At 42.1% G+C, this 19,464-nt stretch overlaps 1 protein-coding gene across 8 annotated transcripts in view; it reads left to right on the forward strand.

The window, feature by feature from the left end:
• Window positions 1–19,464, forward strand: part of dennd5a (DENN/MADD domain containing 5A) — an 85,797-nt gene that overhangs the window by 28,185 nt on the left and 38,148 nt on the right. For 5 of the 8 annotated variants that reach the window (XM_055649474.1, XM_055649480.1, XM_055649475.1 and 2 more), the window contains exons 2-6: window positions 1,392–1,463; window positions 2,350–2,459; window positions 5,995–6,667; window positions 17,145–17,332; window positions 19,040–19,357. In XM_055649474.1, coding sequence (XP_055505449.1) covers window positions 1,392–1,463; window positions 2,350–2,459; window positions 5,995–6,667; window positions 17,145–17,332; window positions 19,040–19,357 — 1,361 coding nt within the window. The remainder of the gene's footprint in view (window positions 1–1,391; window positions 1,464–2,349; window positions 2,460–5,994; window positions 6,668–17,144; window positions 17,333–19,039; window positions 19,358–19,464) is intronic. The other 3 variants (XM_055649477.1, XM_055649479.1, XM_055649483.1) reach the window with 1 other exon arrangement.

Genomic DNA, 19,464 nt, shown 5'->3' on the forward strand with positions numbered 1-19,464 from the left:
CACTAGGAACTTAAGCAGGTATGCAGTTATGATCAGGGTAAAATAGGGGGGCCAGGTGTAAGGCTGGGCTCAGGGTCAGGAATGAGAGAAGGTATGCAACCGGAGTCAGGGTCAGGAGTAGTACTAGGTGTGCAGTGAGACCCAGGTTGGTCAACATGGGCCAAGTGTTTGATTATCTGATTTCCATACATGAATACACTAAGATCATTCATGTGCTGCACCTGTTTTTCAGAGCCTAGCTCTACTGTGGAATATAATTAGGAATGTAATTTAGCCCAACCTTATTCATAGCTAATCCAATTTAAAGCATAAATATTGCATTCAAGTGTAAGTTATAAGACTCGCTACAGTATGCACCAGATTGCACAATTTCAAGCTGAAAAATGCAAAAGCTCTGTACCAATGGGAGGGGGGACACCCCTCTCCAACACCCTCTCCCCCCCCCCCACCTCGGTCGCTATGCTACCTTGGGCTTGGCCTCTCACAATTTCTCACTCCCAACTCTCACCCACTGTTGGCAGCCCTGCAATTAGGAGCACTGTAAATCTACTCAAAGACAGTTGTATTGAATTGATTCAAATTATGAGTCAGCAGAAGTTAAATGTTATGATAGGGAAAGGAGACGAGTGAGGAAATTATAGTCTTTGTGCCATTAATTTATTCCTAAAATAGTTGCATCATGGGTGGAGATAAATATCTCCCAATTTAAGATTTTGTTGCTTTTTTAATTTTTTAATTTTTCTTTCCTTATTTTTCTAGAGTACTAACTTTTAGTAGTGCCAGAATCTGTCTGATGTCTATCCATTAGTTTTATATTGTGAAGTATTTGTTTTACGAAGCTTTGTATTCAACATCTGATTTTTTAATTTTTTTTTTAATTTAGGAAGAAATAACTCATAACATAATAATCTTAGATAATCTTTGGAATTTTTTCCCTCCGTATTTTTGTTTTTATCATCTGTGCACATCTTGTGATAGAATAATTTTGTTTGCCATTTTGTTGAACAAATTACTAAGTTTGGTGATCAGATACTAAGATAATTAATTTGATCCAATATTTTTAATGTTGATTTTGATTTTAAGAGTTAAAAATACATTCTTCTCTTTGGATTCCATGATTTGATTCTGAAGTTCTTTTTATTCCATCCACTAAAATGATTTAAAAACTGTGGGTTTGTTGTAAACTGCTGTCCTGCAATTGAGATTAACTGGATAACAAAAATATAAATATAGGTTATCACAGCATTTTTCTGATTTTTTTTTCATTATCCATGCTCTTTTTTTACTGGCCGGATAACGTCAATTAATATTTATGTATTAATTTATTTTCTCTTGATATGTACCAAGAAGAAATCAGTTTGTAATTAATTGTTATTTTATTTGTTATTTAGCCTTATGCCAGTTCTTACAGGCTTCTAAAGGCAGAGATGGTGCTGGGCGTGTCAGTTCAAGTGCAGATGAAGGTAAAATTCCTTCTGATGGTCCTATGTCATCCTTGTGACTCTAGTGACCTTTTGATCTTTTAACTTTCCAGTTCCTTCTTTTCACAGCTATGATGCTTAGCAGGTGACGGGATTGTATTCTGGGCTTCTTGCCTGGATACAGCTTTGGGTGCAGCTTTTTTTTTCTAATTCTGTGGTGTTTTCATTAAGCATCTTACTCTTCTGGAAGGACATGGCCTCTGTGTGTGTGTTTTCTCTATCTTATGCATAAAAGCACAGCAAGCTTTCTGTACTGTATCTGACAAACAAAATCTAACAGATTATAGTACTGCTTGTAACTTCTCCTTTACTCATGTGCAATACAATAATGACTAAAAGTAAGAATTTCCCTCCCAATTGAAATATTTAAAAAAAATCTTTGTATTATTATTCATTTGTTAACCTATTTGAATTTTTGAAGAATAGTTTTTCAAAAGAGATCCTAATTCATATTCCGATCTGTTTTCTGATGAGAAGCATATTCATATTTACGAAAAAATTCATTAAACACAGTTGTGTTATGATCTTTTGATACATTTTTCCCTACTTAAAATAATTCAAATAAGGATGAAAACTTTTTTTTTTACTGCTATGCAAGATCCAAACCATTTTCCTCAGAAAAAAACGATGTACGGCCTTATCAATTTTGGCCTTAATAATTTACATTGTCTGATATGCAATGTTTTTGTGCTTTCTCAATCACTTTTTATGACCAGCATTTCCTGAATTCTGCTTTTATTTTTGTAGGATAACCTTATTTTGATTCATTCCGTTTATCCTTGGATTTTGGTCACTGCTGTGATGTGGTGTTAATTTCTAGGATGGAAAAACTTTTTAAACAATATATGTATGTTTTATTTTGTTTCAGGTGAAAACTATGAGCAGAGCCCATTGCGCCGAACTTTTAAATCTAAAGTGTTGGCTCACTATCCCGAAAATGTGGAATGGAACCCTTTTGACCAGGATGCTGTTGGGATGGTTAGTATGCCTGACATGTTCTGTGAAACTGGTCAATATCCAAACAAACAAAGACTTTCTTTTTCCAGAAAATGAATAGATCCACTTGTTTTTTCCTCCAGAATCCTGGGTGGCAATTGCAGAACTAGTTCATGTGGTGAATTTCAGATTTGGCTGTATCACGTGAAAGCTTGAGCAGAAAGCTGATGCTACCATGAATGAAAATGTAGCAAAATTGGAAATTGACACATCTTGTACGTCAGTTTACCTCAAGAGCAGGGCTGAAAACTACATCAACTGTTATTGTGATTAGCAGTTGAAATGGAACTGAGGGGACAGATTAGATGAATTAATTTCACCTGTGTTCACCTGGTCAACAGCCAACAATCACCCGTTTCCTGTATTATTGTTACTTTTTTTGAATATCTTTCAATCATTTGTTCTATATTTCTCTACATCACCGTCTATACCTCTTGTTTGTGTATCCCCTGACTCTCAGTCTGAAGAAGGATCTCAACCCAAAACGGCACCTATTCCTTTTCTCAAGAGATGCTGTCTGACCCTCCAGCTTTTTATGTCTATCTTCGGTTTAAACCAGCATCTGCCGTTCCTTCCGACACAATTATTTTTGACATATGGATTAACACGTTAAATTTAGTCCCAGTTCAAGTGTGAATTTAAATTTATTGTTATCAGATAAAGGGGCATGACTAATAGATGCCCTCAGCAAATCATGTCAATTTTAAAAAGCACATTTGTAACATTTCTAATTATTTTTTCCATTAATCACCTCGATTACTGAAGTTAGACTTGCTGCTCTGTAATTCTATTCATTTTTGTAAACTAATGGTGGATGATGACACCACTGAACAGTGGGCCAGTCAACTTTCCTGAGCCAAGCTTTGGAGATCCCGCTGGAAAGGAGTGGCATTAGAAGCGAAAATGTGAGGAATCTGTAGGGGATAATATGTTATAAAAGTAAATCCAAGCGTTTTTCTTCTTCAAAGTTTAATTCGCTCTCCTTCTGTTTATATAATGAAATACCGATTGACTTTGAATGTAGGTCTGGCTGAAGGAGGTGGATGACAGAAATTGGCTTGCAAAAGGGTTCCTTATTGGCCTGTCCCACTTTGGCGATTTTTCAGCGGACTGCCAGCGACTGTCAAGTTGCTGGCAGTCGCCTCGAAAACCGGCAACTGGAGCAGCGACTGTCAGAGAGAGAGAGGAGAGAGACACTCACACTCTCACTCACTCTCTGCAAGCAGGGGGAGCGCTGTCTAAAAAATTCACATGGTGCAAAGCCAAGGTGAAACCGAAACACACTGCGATGAACAGGAAGGTTGGCGCTGTACAAAGATGGCTAAAGCACAGTGTACAGTAAGTCCTTTAAAAGAGGGGGGAGGGAAGAAGGAGTGTAGACAACTTTTACGAAGCCAGAGATACATAGCTGTGAAGCTCGGCAGATATTTAACATTACCGGTCGGTTATCCTAGGTTCTGGAAACTACTGCTTACCTTTTTTTTCCCAATGAGATTCACCGGTCAGCACCGGCTACAGCCTACTACAGCCTTCGACCTCCTGGCAACCCATCAGGACCTCCTGGCGACCCACCTACGGCTCGAGAATTCTTGCCACTCTCCATGGCGGCTTCATTCTAGTCACCACTGTTCAACATGTAGAAAAATTCATGGCGATCATAATAAGGCCGCAAATAGTTCCCAGAATGCGGGAACTTCTCACGACCATAAAGGTGACTCCCCGGCGACCACTCGCAAACATGTGGCGACCACGTGGCGACTGCATAGTCTCCTGCAGTCGCCCGAAAAGTCGCCTAAGTGGGACAGGCCCGTAAGGCAGAACAAAAATAATAATTTGTCCTCACTTGAGGATTTTTTTTTTGCTTTTTTTGTTTTTGTTTTTCTATTGCACTTCTAAGATGTGGACAATGCAGGTTCAGTACTGAATCAGCTCCTATTGGTTCAGTTTTCTCTCTTTGAAATGTCATCAAGTGTTCAAGCACAGAAATTGTTTCTTCGGCGCACCTTGTTTATGCCTATCTACGCCAGTCCCATTTGGCCCATCTCCCCCAATGTCTTTCCTATGCAAGTCCCTGTTCAAACACCTTTTAAACATTGTCATTGTATCAGCAATGTCCTGCAATTTGACCTATGTTGAATGGAACAGCTTGGGGCAATTGTGCTAGAACAAGAAGGAAAATGGGTAATTCGAATTTAAGCAACTTAATTCAAAACCATTTTAACCTCAATTTTTAATTTTCTGTTGTTAATACTTTTTTTTATAAAATAAAATTTTGTTCCCTTAGAACTGTTTTTACCAGCAATAATTTTGATTGAGCAATGGCTAATATCTTGTTGATGGAAATTTAATTTTGGAAAGTGTTTGAAATACTAATTGTCTATATTTTGTTGTCAATGCAAATGAATGGTGTTTGTCTTTCAGAACTCTTTGTAGCTTAACAACATAACAGCTTAAGCTCTTTCTAGCTTAATGACATACTTCCTATTGTAGGTTGATCAAAACTGAATACAGTTATCCAAATGTGGCCTCAAGAATGTCTTGTGCAACTGTAACATAACGTCCTAATTTACCAAAGTCTTTACCACCCTATCCACCTGTGATGACACTTTCAGGGATCTATGTATCTATATTTCTTGATCACTGTGCTCTCTGACAGTCCCCCAGGGTCCGACCATTCACAGTGCACGTCCTGTCCAGGTTTGACTTCCCAAAACACAACACCTCCACTTATCTGCATTAAAGTCCATTAGCCATTCCTCACTTTGGTTGCCCAGCCGATCAAGATCCTGCTGTAATTTTTGATAACCAATTGCACTTTACAAACCCACTTTACTGCTATCTGCAAACTTATTAATCACGGCTAGTACATTCTCATCCAAATTGTTGATATAAACCAGGAACTGCCATGTGCCCAGCACTGATCCCCGAATCACACCACTAGTCACAGGCCTCCAGTCTGTAAAACAGCCTTCCACCACCACCCCTCCGCTTCTTTCCATGAAGCCAGTTCAGTATCCGTAGCTAGTTCTCTCTGGATCCGATGGAATCTAGATATCCAGAGCAGCCTACCATGCAAAACCTTATCAAAGGCCTTGCTGAAGTCCATATGGACAATTGCCTCCATCACCCTTTTTGGTACCTTTTCAAAGAACTCAAATTCATAAACACAATTTCCCACTTGCATTTACAAAGATGTTGTCAGGACTTGGTGGCCTGAGCTATAGGGAGAGATTGGGCAGGCTAGGACTTTATTCCTTTGAGCGCAGGAGGACGAGGGGTGATCTAATAACGATGTATAAGACCATGAGGACAATAGATAGGGTAGATGCACAGGGTCTTTGATCCAGAGTGGGAGAATCAAGAACTAGGGGATATGGGTTTAAGGTGAGAGGGGAAAGATTTAATGCGAATCAATTTAATTAGAAATCTGTGGAACCTAATTTGAAAGCCTTCGGTTTAAAGTAATGTGTTCCCATTAAAGTGAATATAACTCTAATATTTGTCTTTTTTGTTCAAGCTCTGCATGCCCAAAGGCCTATCCTTTAAAACGCAATCTGATAACCGAGGTCCACAGTTCCATTCGTTTATCATCACACGTGAAGATGGTTCTCGCACTTATGGATTTGCCCTCACCTTTTATGAAGAGGTGGCAAGTAAACAAATCTGCAGTGCAATGCAAACACTGTATCACATGCATAATGCAGATCAATACGACATCCTTCATACCTCATCTACAATCTGCATAAACTCCTCTGAGAATATCTCTGACAATTGCAGCGACTTATCTACCGGAGTGACAAAGCTACAGCGTTTTAACTCCTACGACATTAGCAAGGATACGCTGTATGTCTCAAAATGCATTTGCTTGATTGCACCCCTTCCTTTCATGCACGCCTGTAAGAAGGTTCTTGAGCAACTCCATCAAGCTGTGACTTCTCCTAAACCACCTCCGCTGCCACTGGAAAGTTATGTTTACAATATCCTCTATGAAGTGCCGCTGCCGCCAGCAGGAAGATCTTTAAAATTTCTGGGTGTTTATGGCCCAATTATTTGCCAAAGGCCAGGCACCAATGAGTTACCACTATTTGACTTTCCAATTCATGAAATGTTTGAACTCTTGGGCCTGGAAAATATTCTCCAACTCTTCACCTGTGCATTGCTGGAGATACAAATCCTGCTCTACTCCCAACGTAAGTCTGGTGCTTTAAGAAATTATTTTACACTTTATAGAAGTATGAGTGACAACTACAAGAGATTTCAAGGATTGTGATCCAATTTAGATCCTCGTATAAATGTTAAAATAAAGAAGAAAAAACGGCAGCAAATTGCTGGTTACTTAAGAGGATTTAACGGATAAAATGGGGTAAAATTAACTGGTGAAATCTTTTGAATGATCAGATGCAGATGTGTTATTTAAGATTTTATTTTTGGGAGAAATCCCTTTTCAATATTTCCTGTGATGATGAATGTTAATGGAAATTAATAGCACTGTACAGTGCACATTCTGCCAGATCTTCTCACTAGCTTGTTTTTGTGGCTTTTGGATGGTTTTGAACACAAAATGTGTTCTTACATTTTGTCATCATCCAATTTATTGGGAGCTCTGGTCCCCACCTGATTAATTTAACACCTAATATATCCAACAACCTAATATATCCAACCTAAACTCTTCCTCTTCGTTTGATAGTACGTTCACCTAGAACTTGCACTTGAGCCTACAATTCTGTAACACTCTGGATTGATTTGCGGTTTGTCAATTGTCCCATTCTCATTGACCACGGCTGCTTTTTCCCATTTCATCTTTATCTTTTTTTTAAACTTCTCAATGGTGATTTTAACCTCACTAATCTATCTCCCTTGGGTATGGCAACACCATTTCTCACCTCTTGGTACTGTTCTTCGACTGACCAAACATCAGATGGCCAAATAAGCATTACACGAGCTGAATTCTTTGAGAGCATTGAATGCATGGTTATAATATTAAATATCCCAGCAAACACGGTGCCTCAGGAAGGCTATCAGCATTCATAAAGACTCCTCACACCCTTGCAATAATCTGTTCGAACTTCTACCATCCGGCAGACGTTACAAGGCCTTCTATGCCCGCACCTCCAGACTTAGGAACAGCTTCATTCCCAGAGCTATAGTGGCTCTGAACCGGTCCTGCTGAGTGCTAACCCCATGAACTGTCTCCCTTGGATAGTCACGTCGCACATCGAATCGGCACAGACCTATTTGCACTTTATACTGCTTTAACTTTTTTTTAATCTTGTATCTCTGGGTGTCTAAATGTTTAGCTAATTAAGTTATTGCATCGGATGGAAGTTGCATTCCAAATCTCATTGTACCTCTGTGCAATGACAATAAAGATATTATTGTTATTATTAAATTAAAAGCCTGTGATTTTAAGAGGTTTGCTAGTGCCAAAGTACAAATTTTAGCAAATATTTAACAATTTGAGTAAGTGGCAGGTATTATAATGAATAAACAACATCAAGAGTTTTATATATCACATGCTTTATTATCATTCAAATTACAAATGAGATTGTTGTATATTAATATAATTTTCAGACTAACTCTGAAGGAGCCTAACCCAAATGGTCGCCTATCCATTCCCTCCAAAGATGTTGTATGACCTGTTGAATTACTCCAGCACTTTGTGTTTTGTTCAAGATTCCAACATCCATAGTTCTTACATTTCCCTAAAAAGCTGACATGCTAATGTCATATAGGCCCCCAATATGACATTATTGAACATAATTGCATTTGTTCAGGCAATTACGAACATGCCAGGATTATTGTTATTTATGAGGTTATACATTTTGGAAAGTGAGGTAGGCATTGGTAATGTTCAGTGATGAGATTCGTGCACAGCTGCTGGGTTGGAAATTCGAAATGAATAGTGCCTGTTTAAAAAAAATGTATTGTGTAATAGGTTTGCTAGTGCAGAATTGATCATCAATTTCATTGGGAATTTCTGTATCGGAGATAACTGTCTATTATGTTTGTGACATGTTTATCCACTATGACATGCAACAAGGATAAATCAGCAGCACCTCACAGATATCACTACTGCAATGTTAAGGAAAGCATATCGGCTGAAAAAACTGAATGGGGCTCATTTTTTTAAAATAAGCATGATTTAACAGGAAGGATGTCCTGTCTGATTGGAAGTCCTTATGGGCAGATAAGGGCAGTCCTTAAGATTTTGATGATTACATCATTCAAAACCAACGTGGGATTTTCATGATTGCAGATATTGCATTCAATGTCTTTGCTTTCTTTATAGCTGCCTGATTAGTCCAATTGTGTTTTCCCAGCCACCTTTCGCATTTCTCCTTATTCAGGCCTACTCAAATCTGGTTTAACAGCATTTGGATATTGGACATCATGTTTGCAATTACCATGCAGGTTTTGAAATTGCTTATCCGAGTATGAAATTGCTTGTGTGTCACCATGGCAAAATCTGGGATTACTGATGTTTCTGCAGATGACGTAATTTTTTTCTATGAGGAACTGGCTTGAATTCCTGCCATATTCTCATTTTAATGTTTGTTTCTGTGTGCAATAAAATTTCTCAGCAATTTTCTGTACACCGTGGATCTTCTGCTTGAGGTCAAATCTATCCTTTTCTGAGCTTTTAGTTTAGAGATACAGTGCAGAAACAAGCCCTCTGGCCCACCGAGTTCGTGCCGACCAGCGATCACCCAATTTTCCCAAAGCCAAATAACCTACACAATTGTATGTCTTTGTAGTGTGGGAGGAACCCAGAGAAAATCCACGCAGTCATAGACAGTGCCTATAATCAGGATCAAACCCAGGTCCCTGATGCTGTAAGGCAGCAGCTGTACCACTGTGCCACCGTGCCTCCCTGGGTTGCTTAACTGTCATCTTGCTTAATTTCAGACAAGTTATACACTTGTGTTGCATCTTTTGCTATTTTTACAATGCAGAGGCAGTCTTGGTTGACTCTCAGAGCAATTTCCAAGAACCTAATTTCCCACTTAAGGGCCTGTCCCACTTGGGCGATCTAATTGGTGAATTCTGGCGAGTTTGCCCTCGACTCGTACTCACAGCATGGTCGCCGGAGGTCTTCATAACTCTCCTTCATGCTCTGGAGTAGTCTCCGCGTACTTGAGGTCTCAGCTAGGTCGCAGCGTTTTTTTCAATATGATAAAAAATGCCCACAAGTAAAAAAAGGTCGCCATGGAAAAAATCTATACTTTTTTTACTCATAGGCTTGGTCGTAGTAGGTCGCAATGTTACTCGTAGGTAGTCGTAGATGGTCTTCATCGTAGTCGAGGGGAGGTCGAAGGAGGTCGTCGTCACTCTCCACTATTCGGTGCCCAATTTTCCATAAGTTAGTCGTAGCTGGTCTTTGACATAGTCGAAGCAGGTCTTTTACATAGTCGAAGGAGGTCTTCAACATGTCATTTTTTAAAAAACTCTTCTATACTCGCCAATTAGGTCGCCCAAGTGGGACAGCCCCTTTAGTCTTCAGTGATATTCTTTCTCGCATGCCCATCAATGCCTTTCTACACACCTGGATTTTCTTGGTTATCTTCTGCATAAACAAATCTAGGGTTGCTAGTTGCCAGGGATGGTATATAGTTGCCTACTAACCAGCACATTTTAGGCATTTGGGAAGCAATTAGCATTAGAAGAAACCCATATGGTCATGGTGAGAATATGCAAACTCCACACAAGATGAAATCGAGATTGAAAGCGAACCTGGTTCCTGAGAGCTGTGAAGTCCAGCGATTAACAGCAATAACCATTCAGTTAAGGGAACAATTGTGAAGTGAGAGAAAGTTAATGTTCTGACCAATTATCTCTTGTGGGTAATTGGTACATGGCCAGTTGGTTATAACCAAAGGTATAAATCGATATGGAGTTAGGCCACAAGTGAGTCATAGTCTTGTTGAATATAGGAAGAGGTGAGAGAGAGGTTAAAGAGTTTATTCATGTTCCACTGCTTCTACAGAATTAAATTAATGATTAAAGTTTACAGTTAGTGCAGAGGTTGAAAAAGCACAGAAGAATGTAGTGGACTAAAAATCAGAACATGAGCAGATTAGCACACTGGACAGGTAGATACAAATTATTCCAGACACAAGGAACTCCAGATGCTGGAATCTTGCAAACAACACAAAGTGCTGGAGTAACTCAGCAGATCAGGCAGCATCTCCAGAGGACATGGACGGGCAAAGTTTCAGGTCTGAAGACCGGTCCCCACTCAAAATGTTGCCTAGCCATGTCTTCCAGAGATGTTTTCTGATCCACTGAGTTACTCCAGCACATTGTGTTCTTTATAAATTACTCCATATATTTAAAAAAGAACACGCATTGAAGTACAGGTGCACAAGCTTTTATCCGAAAGCCTTGGGACCAGACACTTCTCGGATTTCGGAATTTTTCGGATTTCGGAAATGGAAGATTTTTAGTGTAGATTAGGTAGGTAGCGCGGGCGGCTTGAAAAGTCTGGAGCGGCTGCCTCCTCCCTGGAGACCGGGGAATCATTGTAAATCATTGCTTAAATGTTAGTCAGCTAGCTAGTTTGGAGGGATTTTATGTAGTGGGGGGGGGGGGGGGGGGGGGGGGGGGTGAAGGGGGAAACTTTAATTCTTAGTCCCCTACCTGGTCGGAGAGGCGGGGAGCGGGCAATGCCTTACCAGGTCGCCGTGCCGTAAGCTCCGGAGCGATGTGGCCGCCGACTCCCAACATCGCGGAGCTGGGGCTGAGGGCATCCGGCCGCGGGCGGCGCCGGTTAGAGCTCCGACCCCGGCAACTCTACCCCCGGCTGCGCGGCGCTCCAAATCCAGCGCCGCCTTCAGCTGGACGCCCGCAGCCGCAGCTCCGCGATGTTGGGAGTCAGCGGCCACAGCGCTGGGATACCAGCGGGGAGCGGGCAATGCCTTACCGGGTCGCCGTGCGGTAAGCTCCGGAGCGCTGTGGCCGCCGACTCAGTACTTAAAGTTACAGTTAACATTTAATGTACACGACAAGTATGTACAAGGCGATTTGTCAGTTTGCAGATTGTAAGTTTCACTATAGTGAGTGGTATATTGTAGATAGGGAGGATGGTTATCAAAGGTTACAGGAGGATCGTTATCTGTTGGGCAAGTGGGCAGAAGAATGGTTAATGGAGTTTAATGCAGATACATTTTCAGAAGACTAACCCGGCAGAACTTTCACAGTAAATGGCAGGGCTCTGGGGAGTGTTGTAGAGCAAAGGGATCGAGGAGTGCAGGTACATAGTTCTTTAAAAGAGGCATCACATGTAGATAAGGTAGTCAAGAAGACCTTGGTCACATTGGCCTTCATCAGGGTATTGAGTATAGAAGTTGGGATGTTATATTACAGCTGCACAAGGTACTGGTGAGGCCACAGGTGAAGCAATGTGTTAGAAATTGTGGACTAAAAGGATTGAAGAGTTGATAATTGTGAAGCCAGAGAGAAGAATGTGGGGTGGGGGTGGGGGGGGGGGGGGGACGGGATGGGACATTGGTGCGTCCAGGTAGGGCACAGGAGATGAGGGAGAGGAAGAAGGGTGGGTATGGGGGAGAAAGGGGAAGGGGAGGCTGGGTTGTTAGAGGTTACCTAAAATTTGAGAATTTAATGTTCACACCATTTGAATTGTAAGCTACCAAAGTGGAATTTGAGGTGCTATTCCTCCTGTTTGCATGTGCCCGCACTCTGGCAATGAAGGAGGCCCAGGACATAAGGGTCAGAATGGGAAGGTGTGTTAAAATGGTTAACAACCAGGAGATCAATTAGGCCTTGGTGGACTGTGCGCAAGTGTCTTGCTTAGTCTCGATGTACAAGGAGGTCATATCGGGAACACCGGATGTAGTAGATGAGGTTGGAGGAGGTGCAAGGTTTCGAGGCCCGCAGATTCTTTTTCGCGTAGAGACCTGGTTTCCCCCGTGCTGTCATATATGGATCCCACATCTGTGAGTCCTCTGTATCCCGAAGTTCTGCTTTCGCTCCCCTTCCGACCATCCGGAACAAGGATAAAATTCCCCTGATCCTCACTTTTCACCCACCAGTCACTAGACCCAACACATCCTCCAACGTAATCCCACCACCAGTCATGTTTTCCCATCCCCACCCTTTTCTATTTTCGGTAGAGACTGCTCCCTCTACAACTCTTTTTGGTTCACTCATCCAAACCAGCCCTCCCCAGGTGCTTTCCCAGCAACCGCAGGAGTTGTAACACCTGTCCCCGTTCCTCCCCCCTCGCCTCCAACCAGGGACTCATTATTTATTTAAGTTGCATTTTTCCAGTCTCTTTCCAACTATGCCAAAAAAATAGATACATGGGGGGAGGGGGGCGAGAAAGAACCTGTTCTAGATCCTGAACCTGTCCTGTTTGAATGTTGAAACTTGATTATACATGAACCGATCTGCAAAATTATTCTAATGATTTACACCATTTTCTAAATTAAACTATCAGCTTCATGAAGTGGCACTGCAATGTTGTTTTAAGAAACAGGTTTTATTTTAAAGCAACCATGGTGACTAATTTTCTAGAAAACCTAGATGCTAACATTATCTTCCTGAGATGAGAATACTCTAAATAATTGCTTATCTAGCTTTTACATCTGTGGTGGTGTTAAATTGACAAACACGGGTTCTGCTGATGCTCTTTGATAGGTTGCGTATTGACACTTGTTAAAATTGTGTTCTGATTCTGGTTGATTCAACCAGAACCAGATGCATTGACGTTTGTTGCTGTTAATGACCCAGTTTTGTATACCACAATGTTTTTTCTAACTTGTTTTGCAATCTGGAATGAAGTATGTGAAAACTGAATATGTAGACGGTGGCCAGCGTATTCAAAAAGACCAATGGATTAAATGAGCAAAGATCACTATTAAAAGAACCGAGTACCTATTGTCCCCACAGTACCTATTGTCCCCACTCTTGACTCTTTACACATCGCTTATTAGTTTGTATAACACTCTTGGACATTCAGAGAGCCTCGTTAGCAGTATAGGTTGAACACCCATTTTCCGGCAACTGATGATCCGCCCTCTCCTATAATCCGGACAAAATTACACGAGGTCAGTTGAAATATCCTTGTCGGCCACTGATGGCAGTGCGAGTGGTGAGCTCTCGTTCTGGTCATGTACCTCTGTCGTGAACGAGTGATTGGTTTACATCTAAACATTGAAATCCCTCCTTGGCCTTGTCTAATTTAATCTCTGCTGGTCCAATGTTTAAATTTATCGTGTTTCAACTCTGCCTGCCCCCCACGCACCACCCCACAACCCCGCCTCCTACCATTCTGTTCAATTCTCCGCTCACCCCTTGGAACTGAGAAATTCCTGTCAAGCCTTCTCAAATTTACTGGGTACCTTTAAAAGACTGTTTCCCAAAATCCCCTTTCAACTGTGCTCCTAATTTTCTCTCCTAACTGTTTCTCAAAGACAATACAGTAAACCCTCGTCTTGACGATCCCCTTATAACAGACGTTGGATACAGCGGACAGACCTGCCGACCCATCCCCACCATCTCCCCAGTTGTTTAGAGCCCAGGGTTCATACCCCACTCCTAACTGTCAAGGTGCACTAGTGAGTCCACCGCACAGTCCAGTGACCCGGCTGTTGTTGCGGTTCATGTTGTAGCCCCTGTGGACAGCGTTTTTTAGGGCCGCTACCAACAGGTCACCATGGGGCTCCATCCCCTCGTACCTGCTGCTGTTTCTGGCTGTCAGCGGTGGCTTTGTGCCGCCTGCTTCACCCATCGCACTGTGCCGTAGGCCTCTTTCACCTCCCTCCACCTCCTCATCCTCCTCCCACCTACAGTCACCACCTCCTCTTTCTCCCCCAGCGTCACCAACATACTGCACCTTGGTAGCGACAGCAGATGAGAGGGGAGGGAGCTCCATGGTGACCAAACATGTCCTGTTGTTGGCCGTGGCCTGGAGAAAGCAGGTCGGGGGCCATATCGTGAGCCTCAACAACAGCCATGTGAACTGGTGAATATGGGCTAGCTGGTGCAGACCAGTGGCATCGCTGTCTAGTTTTGAAAGTGAAATGACACAAAGTGCTGATGTAATTTAGCGGGTCAGCAACTCTGGAGAACATGGGTGGATGATCTTTCCTCAGACTCATTCATTCGACAAAGTCACATGACCGTTGTTGAGGCTCACTTTGTAGCCCCCAACTGGGCGGGCTTTCTTCAGGCCGCTGCCGATGACTGGACGTGCTAGGTCACCGTGGGGCTCCCTCCCCTCTCACCTGCTGTCACTTCCAAGATGGAGTCTGTCGGCGACTTCAGGGGAGAAGGAGGAGGAACCGGCGGTGGGAGGAGTAGGGGGGGGGGGGTGGAAAACGGCAGACAGGACAATGCAATGGGAGAAGCTAGCAGCTAGTGGTCGTGTGGGCAGCGGACAAAGCCAATGCCTACAGCAAGAAACGGGGGTGGGGGAGGGAGACCCACAGTGACCGAACGCGTTCTGTCAGTGGTAGCAACCCAAAGAAAGCTCATTCTGTCTCCAGAGACTGCAATGTGTCACCAGAATGCGGTGGGTGAAGAAGGCCTTGCTGGTGCACCTTGTGAATTAGGGTGTCACCAGCCGGGGCTCTGGAGTTGGGGCAGTGGGAAGTAGGCCATTCATTCACACCTTTTACATTTAATGTTTAGGAAGGGGGGCAGATGCTGGGAATCGAAGGTCTACACAAAAAAGCTGGAGAAACTCAGCGGGTGGAAGCAGTATCTATGGGGAGGAAATGGGTTTCGGGCGAAAGTTGCCATTCATGCTTGCACCCGCAGTTTCTCCAGCTTTTTTGTGTTTACCTTTAATGTTTGTTTTATTTAAGCTTCTAACACTCCATGGCGCTTTAGGGACATGGGGAATGGGCCAGGGGTCTACATTTGTTTCATTATCACATGACTTCTGTTGGTTTGGCAAAACAGATAATCCAGAAAGGTTCTGGAACCGAGGGTGCCAGGAAATCTGTATTTCACTTGTATTTGGAGGATATCTGAAAGCTTTTTGACAGTTTGCGGCAGTAATTCAAAAGAAGGAATTATTCATTAAAAATTGTAAGAATGATTATGCTGTTTATATGTGGATGTTCTATATCTGAGCTGAGGTTTAATAAAGCGTTAAATTTTTCATGTTCAACTGAATGCAAGTTAAGAATGCGAGTGCTTTGATGGAATTAGGATTTAAATTTCAGAACCTCATTCTACAGAAACACCATTGTTTTGGTTGACATGATAAAGTTGATTGGGAAATGTTAACGCAAAATTGTAACCAAATATCATGGCATGAGAAAGTAAGGTTTCCGGACAGGAATTGTCCTATAAAATGCTATAATAATGAATGCTTATACAGATTGAAGCACTCTTGTCAGGCACTCTTGGGACCTGACTGGTGCTGGACCACAGAAATACCCCCGATCATCTTCCTCCGATCAGGAGTACTGTTAAGTTTAGACCTGTCATGGAGTGATACAGTGTTGAAACAGGCTCTTCAGACCAACGTACCCACACCAACCAACATATCCCAGCTACACTAGTCCCACCTGCCTGCGTTTGGTTTATATCCCTCCAAATGTCCTATCCATGTACTTGTCTGTCTGTTTCGTAAATGTTGGGATACTCTCAGCCTCAACTATCTCCTCTGGCAGCTTGTTCCGTACACCCACTACCCTTTGTGTGAATAAAATTACCCCTCAGATTCCTATTAAATCTTTCCCTCTTCACCTTGGATCTATGTCCTCTGATCCTCGATTCCCCTACTCTGGGCAAGAGATTCTGTGCATCTACCCGATCTGGTCCTTTCATGATTTTATACCTGATTGTATCCTGGGTTACATCATGATTTCCAGAATTGTCTATAACCTGAGGTTTCAACAAGTTGGAAATTTTGCCAGTTGATACAGATTAGTACAGACCGTACTTAATTTTAAAGGGATTGGGTTGTTGATCTTGATCTGCACTACAGATTCAAAACATGCCAATGCATAGATACTTGACTAATGCATGTTGAAACTTTTAATATTCTCGGCAGCTCTTTGTTTCCCCGCCTTTACTGCCCCATTACTCCATTCAGCTATTGGGAAAAATATTAGCAAATGACACAGATGGGATTGATCTTAAAGCTAAAGAATCATGTGATTTGTAGTGTAACAATACTAGTCGTAATAAAAGTTACCAGGGATTTCTTGTAGTTAGGAATTATCTTTAGGATTTTTGGAGGTTTACTTCTATCTTTGCCGACATTTTTATAATTTGTTTCTATAATCTTTTGTGTTTTCTTTAATGTACTCGGGTGTGCCACTCATCATTTATCTGTGTGTTTGTGCAGGATGGATTCCTGGCTGAGAAAATTCAGTAAGACGGATTCAAATATTGAATATTTATCATGACATACAATATTAGAAAAACTGTTATTAATATTGTTGTTTTAGGAACTTGAGACGTTTATAACTTTAAAAGCGATCCGAAGAACATGAATTGCCAATCATTGCATGTTTCAGTGTCGTTACATGAACATCGAATATCACCAATTGGCAGAAGGGAAGAGTGGAAAGGGTTGTCATTGACCATGGTGTTTCCAGATAAAATATGTTGTCTTGAAAATGATGTTGACTATTGTTCATAAAAATCTAATTTAAATGTATTTGTGTGCTTTTTGTTTTTGACTAACAGATTACCAGAGACTGATGACAGTAGCAGAAAGTATCACTGCAATACTCTTTCCCTGCCAATGGCAGCATGTGTATGTTCCTATACTCCCTGCATCACTCCTTCATTTTTTAGATGCTCCTGTTCCCTACTTGATGGGTTTACATTCCAATGGACAGGATGATCGGTCCAAATTAGAGTTACCACATGAGGTGAGTCTCTCTAATTGTGCAACCATAAATAAGCTAAGTTTCTTGTTGCCAGGATTTCCGTTTGTCTTTTCCTGAATAGAATAATTAGTTGGCCCAGTGAAATATTGTCAGACGTTCAGTAATACAGCCCTAGCAGTAATCAGCAATCTAGTGTAGGTGAAATTTATGTTTGATCGTAGCAAACTGATGATAAGGCACTTATTGGGGGAAAAAAAGACTACAATGATTTGAGGAAAAATCCTCAGTCCTGCCATCATCTCAATATATATGTACAAACTAGACTAAGTGCAGACCCATTGGGTCTGCTCCCCCAACGCAATATTCCACCACTCACGCATAGCCCCCCAACTGCGCAGGCGCAGCTCAATTCCCCTCATCCCCTAGCACTCCCTCCCCACCTCTTCACCCTCCCTGTTTCCACTCTCCTCCTCCCCTCCCCAATCACCTCCCTTTCCTTTCCCCTACCCTCAGTCACTCCCTTCCTCCCTCCATAACTCCTCTCTCCTCCCTACCCCTCTCCTATCCCTTCATCCCCCACTGCTCACCTCCCCTATCTCCCCCCACTATCCCTCCTCTCCCTCTATTCCCCACTCCCTACCTCCCCCACACCTCCCCCACTATTCCCTCCTCTCCCTCACACCTCCCCCACTTTCCCTCCTCTCCCTCTATTTCCCCCCTCTCCCTCCACCTCCCCTACTCCCCCCCCCCCCCCCTCTCCGCCCCTACCCCTCCTCCTCCCTCAATCCCCACTCTCCCTCCTCACCTCCCCAGGATCTTGAGGGTGCCGCTCCTTTCCCTCCTTGTGTGCAGGAGCAGCGGCTGTTGCCGGCCCCTCCGGCCATGTCCGGCCAACTGGCTGTGGCCATGCAACGCTGGACAATGTCGGGCGAGGCGGGCGCTGCCCGTGACTGACAGCCAACCCGGCGAATCAATGTGGCGATGGTACGGCAGGAAAGGACCAATCTGCGCATGCGCAGTTTTTAAGATTTTTAAACCTTAATAACTTTGAAACTCTACCATCGATCGGAACAAACCTTGTTGAACTTGAGCACAGGTGAATGGTGAGTAAGGTGGTGAAAAATCGTAGCGCTATCGTGTACCGTTTTTGCGGAAATAGAAAAACCACAGAAACCAGAAAAGCACAAGATCAGTTTTAGTTATATATAGATAGGTAGATAGGTAGGTAGATAGATAGATAGATAGATAGATAGATAGATAGATAGATAGATAGATAGATAGATAGATAGATAGATAGATAGATAGATAAATGTCCCTAGTTTGAACAGAAAGGTCGGAAGATTGTTTTATTTTTACTTGTGTGCAAATAATGGCTTTGTTGCAAAGTTAAAAAAATCAAGAGTACCAGTTTTCGTTTATTCTCTGATTTGCAGCTTTCATTAAAGCCCATTCACTCGATTGGTTACAGCTTTAAAGGTAACACTAAAGAAATTCTGAATCATGAAGGAAATGGAAACTTCTGATTTTATTTTTAAAATAAAATATTCTTTTGTTTCGTTGAGGACCTTGTTTTAGGAAAATTGAATAATCCTGTAGCATATCAGAAACATCTAACTGATTTGTTCCTTTCTCTTCATAAATTGAGAGATTGATGGTGTCATTGTCACATCGTACAGCAATATCGTAGCTTGCATTTCTGACATAAATAAATGTTTTCAAAATCTCTAAATATATATTTAACATTTTCAGGCAAATCTGTGCTTTGTGGATATAGACAACCATTCCATTGAGCTGCCTGAAGACTTGCCACAGTTTCCAAACAAATTAGCATTGATTCAAGAAATCTCTGAAATCCTAATGGCTTTTGGGATTCCACCTGAAGGGAACTTGCACTGCAGTAAAAGTACCTCTAAGCTGAAAGATTTTAAAGAGAGCAACGTGGTCTGCGATAAGAAGAATGGAAATGTAGCTGGGTTGGCACTGAGCACCTATGAATTACTAAAGGAAAATGAGACCATGGCAAGGCTGCAGGCCCTTGTGAAGAGGACTGGAGTCAGTTTAGAGAAGGTTTGTGTTGAATTTATTTTGTTTTCAAGGTCCTGTTTGAAGTTGTTTCCTAAACCTGTGTACTTGGAAAATCTGGGAAGGATTGAAAAATTCCCTGGTCTTCTTCT

The sequence above is a fragment of the Leucoraja erinacea genome, chromosome 18 (assembly GCF_028641065.1).
Source record: "Leucoraja erinacea ecotype New England chromosome 18, Leri_hhj_1, whole genome shotgun sequence".
In the NCBI taxonomy this organism is placed as follows: domain Eukaryota; kingdom Metazoa; phylum Chordata; class Chondrichthyes; order Rajiformes; family Rajidae; genus Leucoraja; species Leucoraja erinaceus.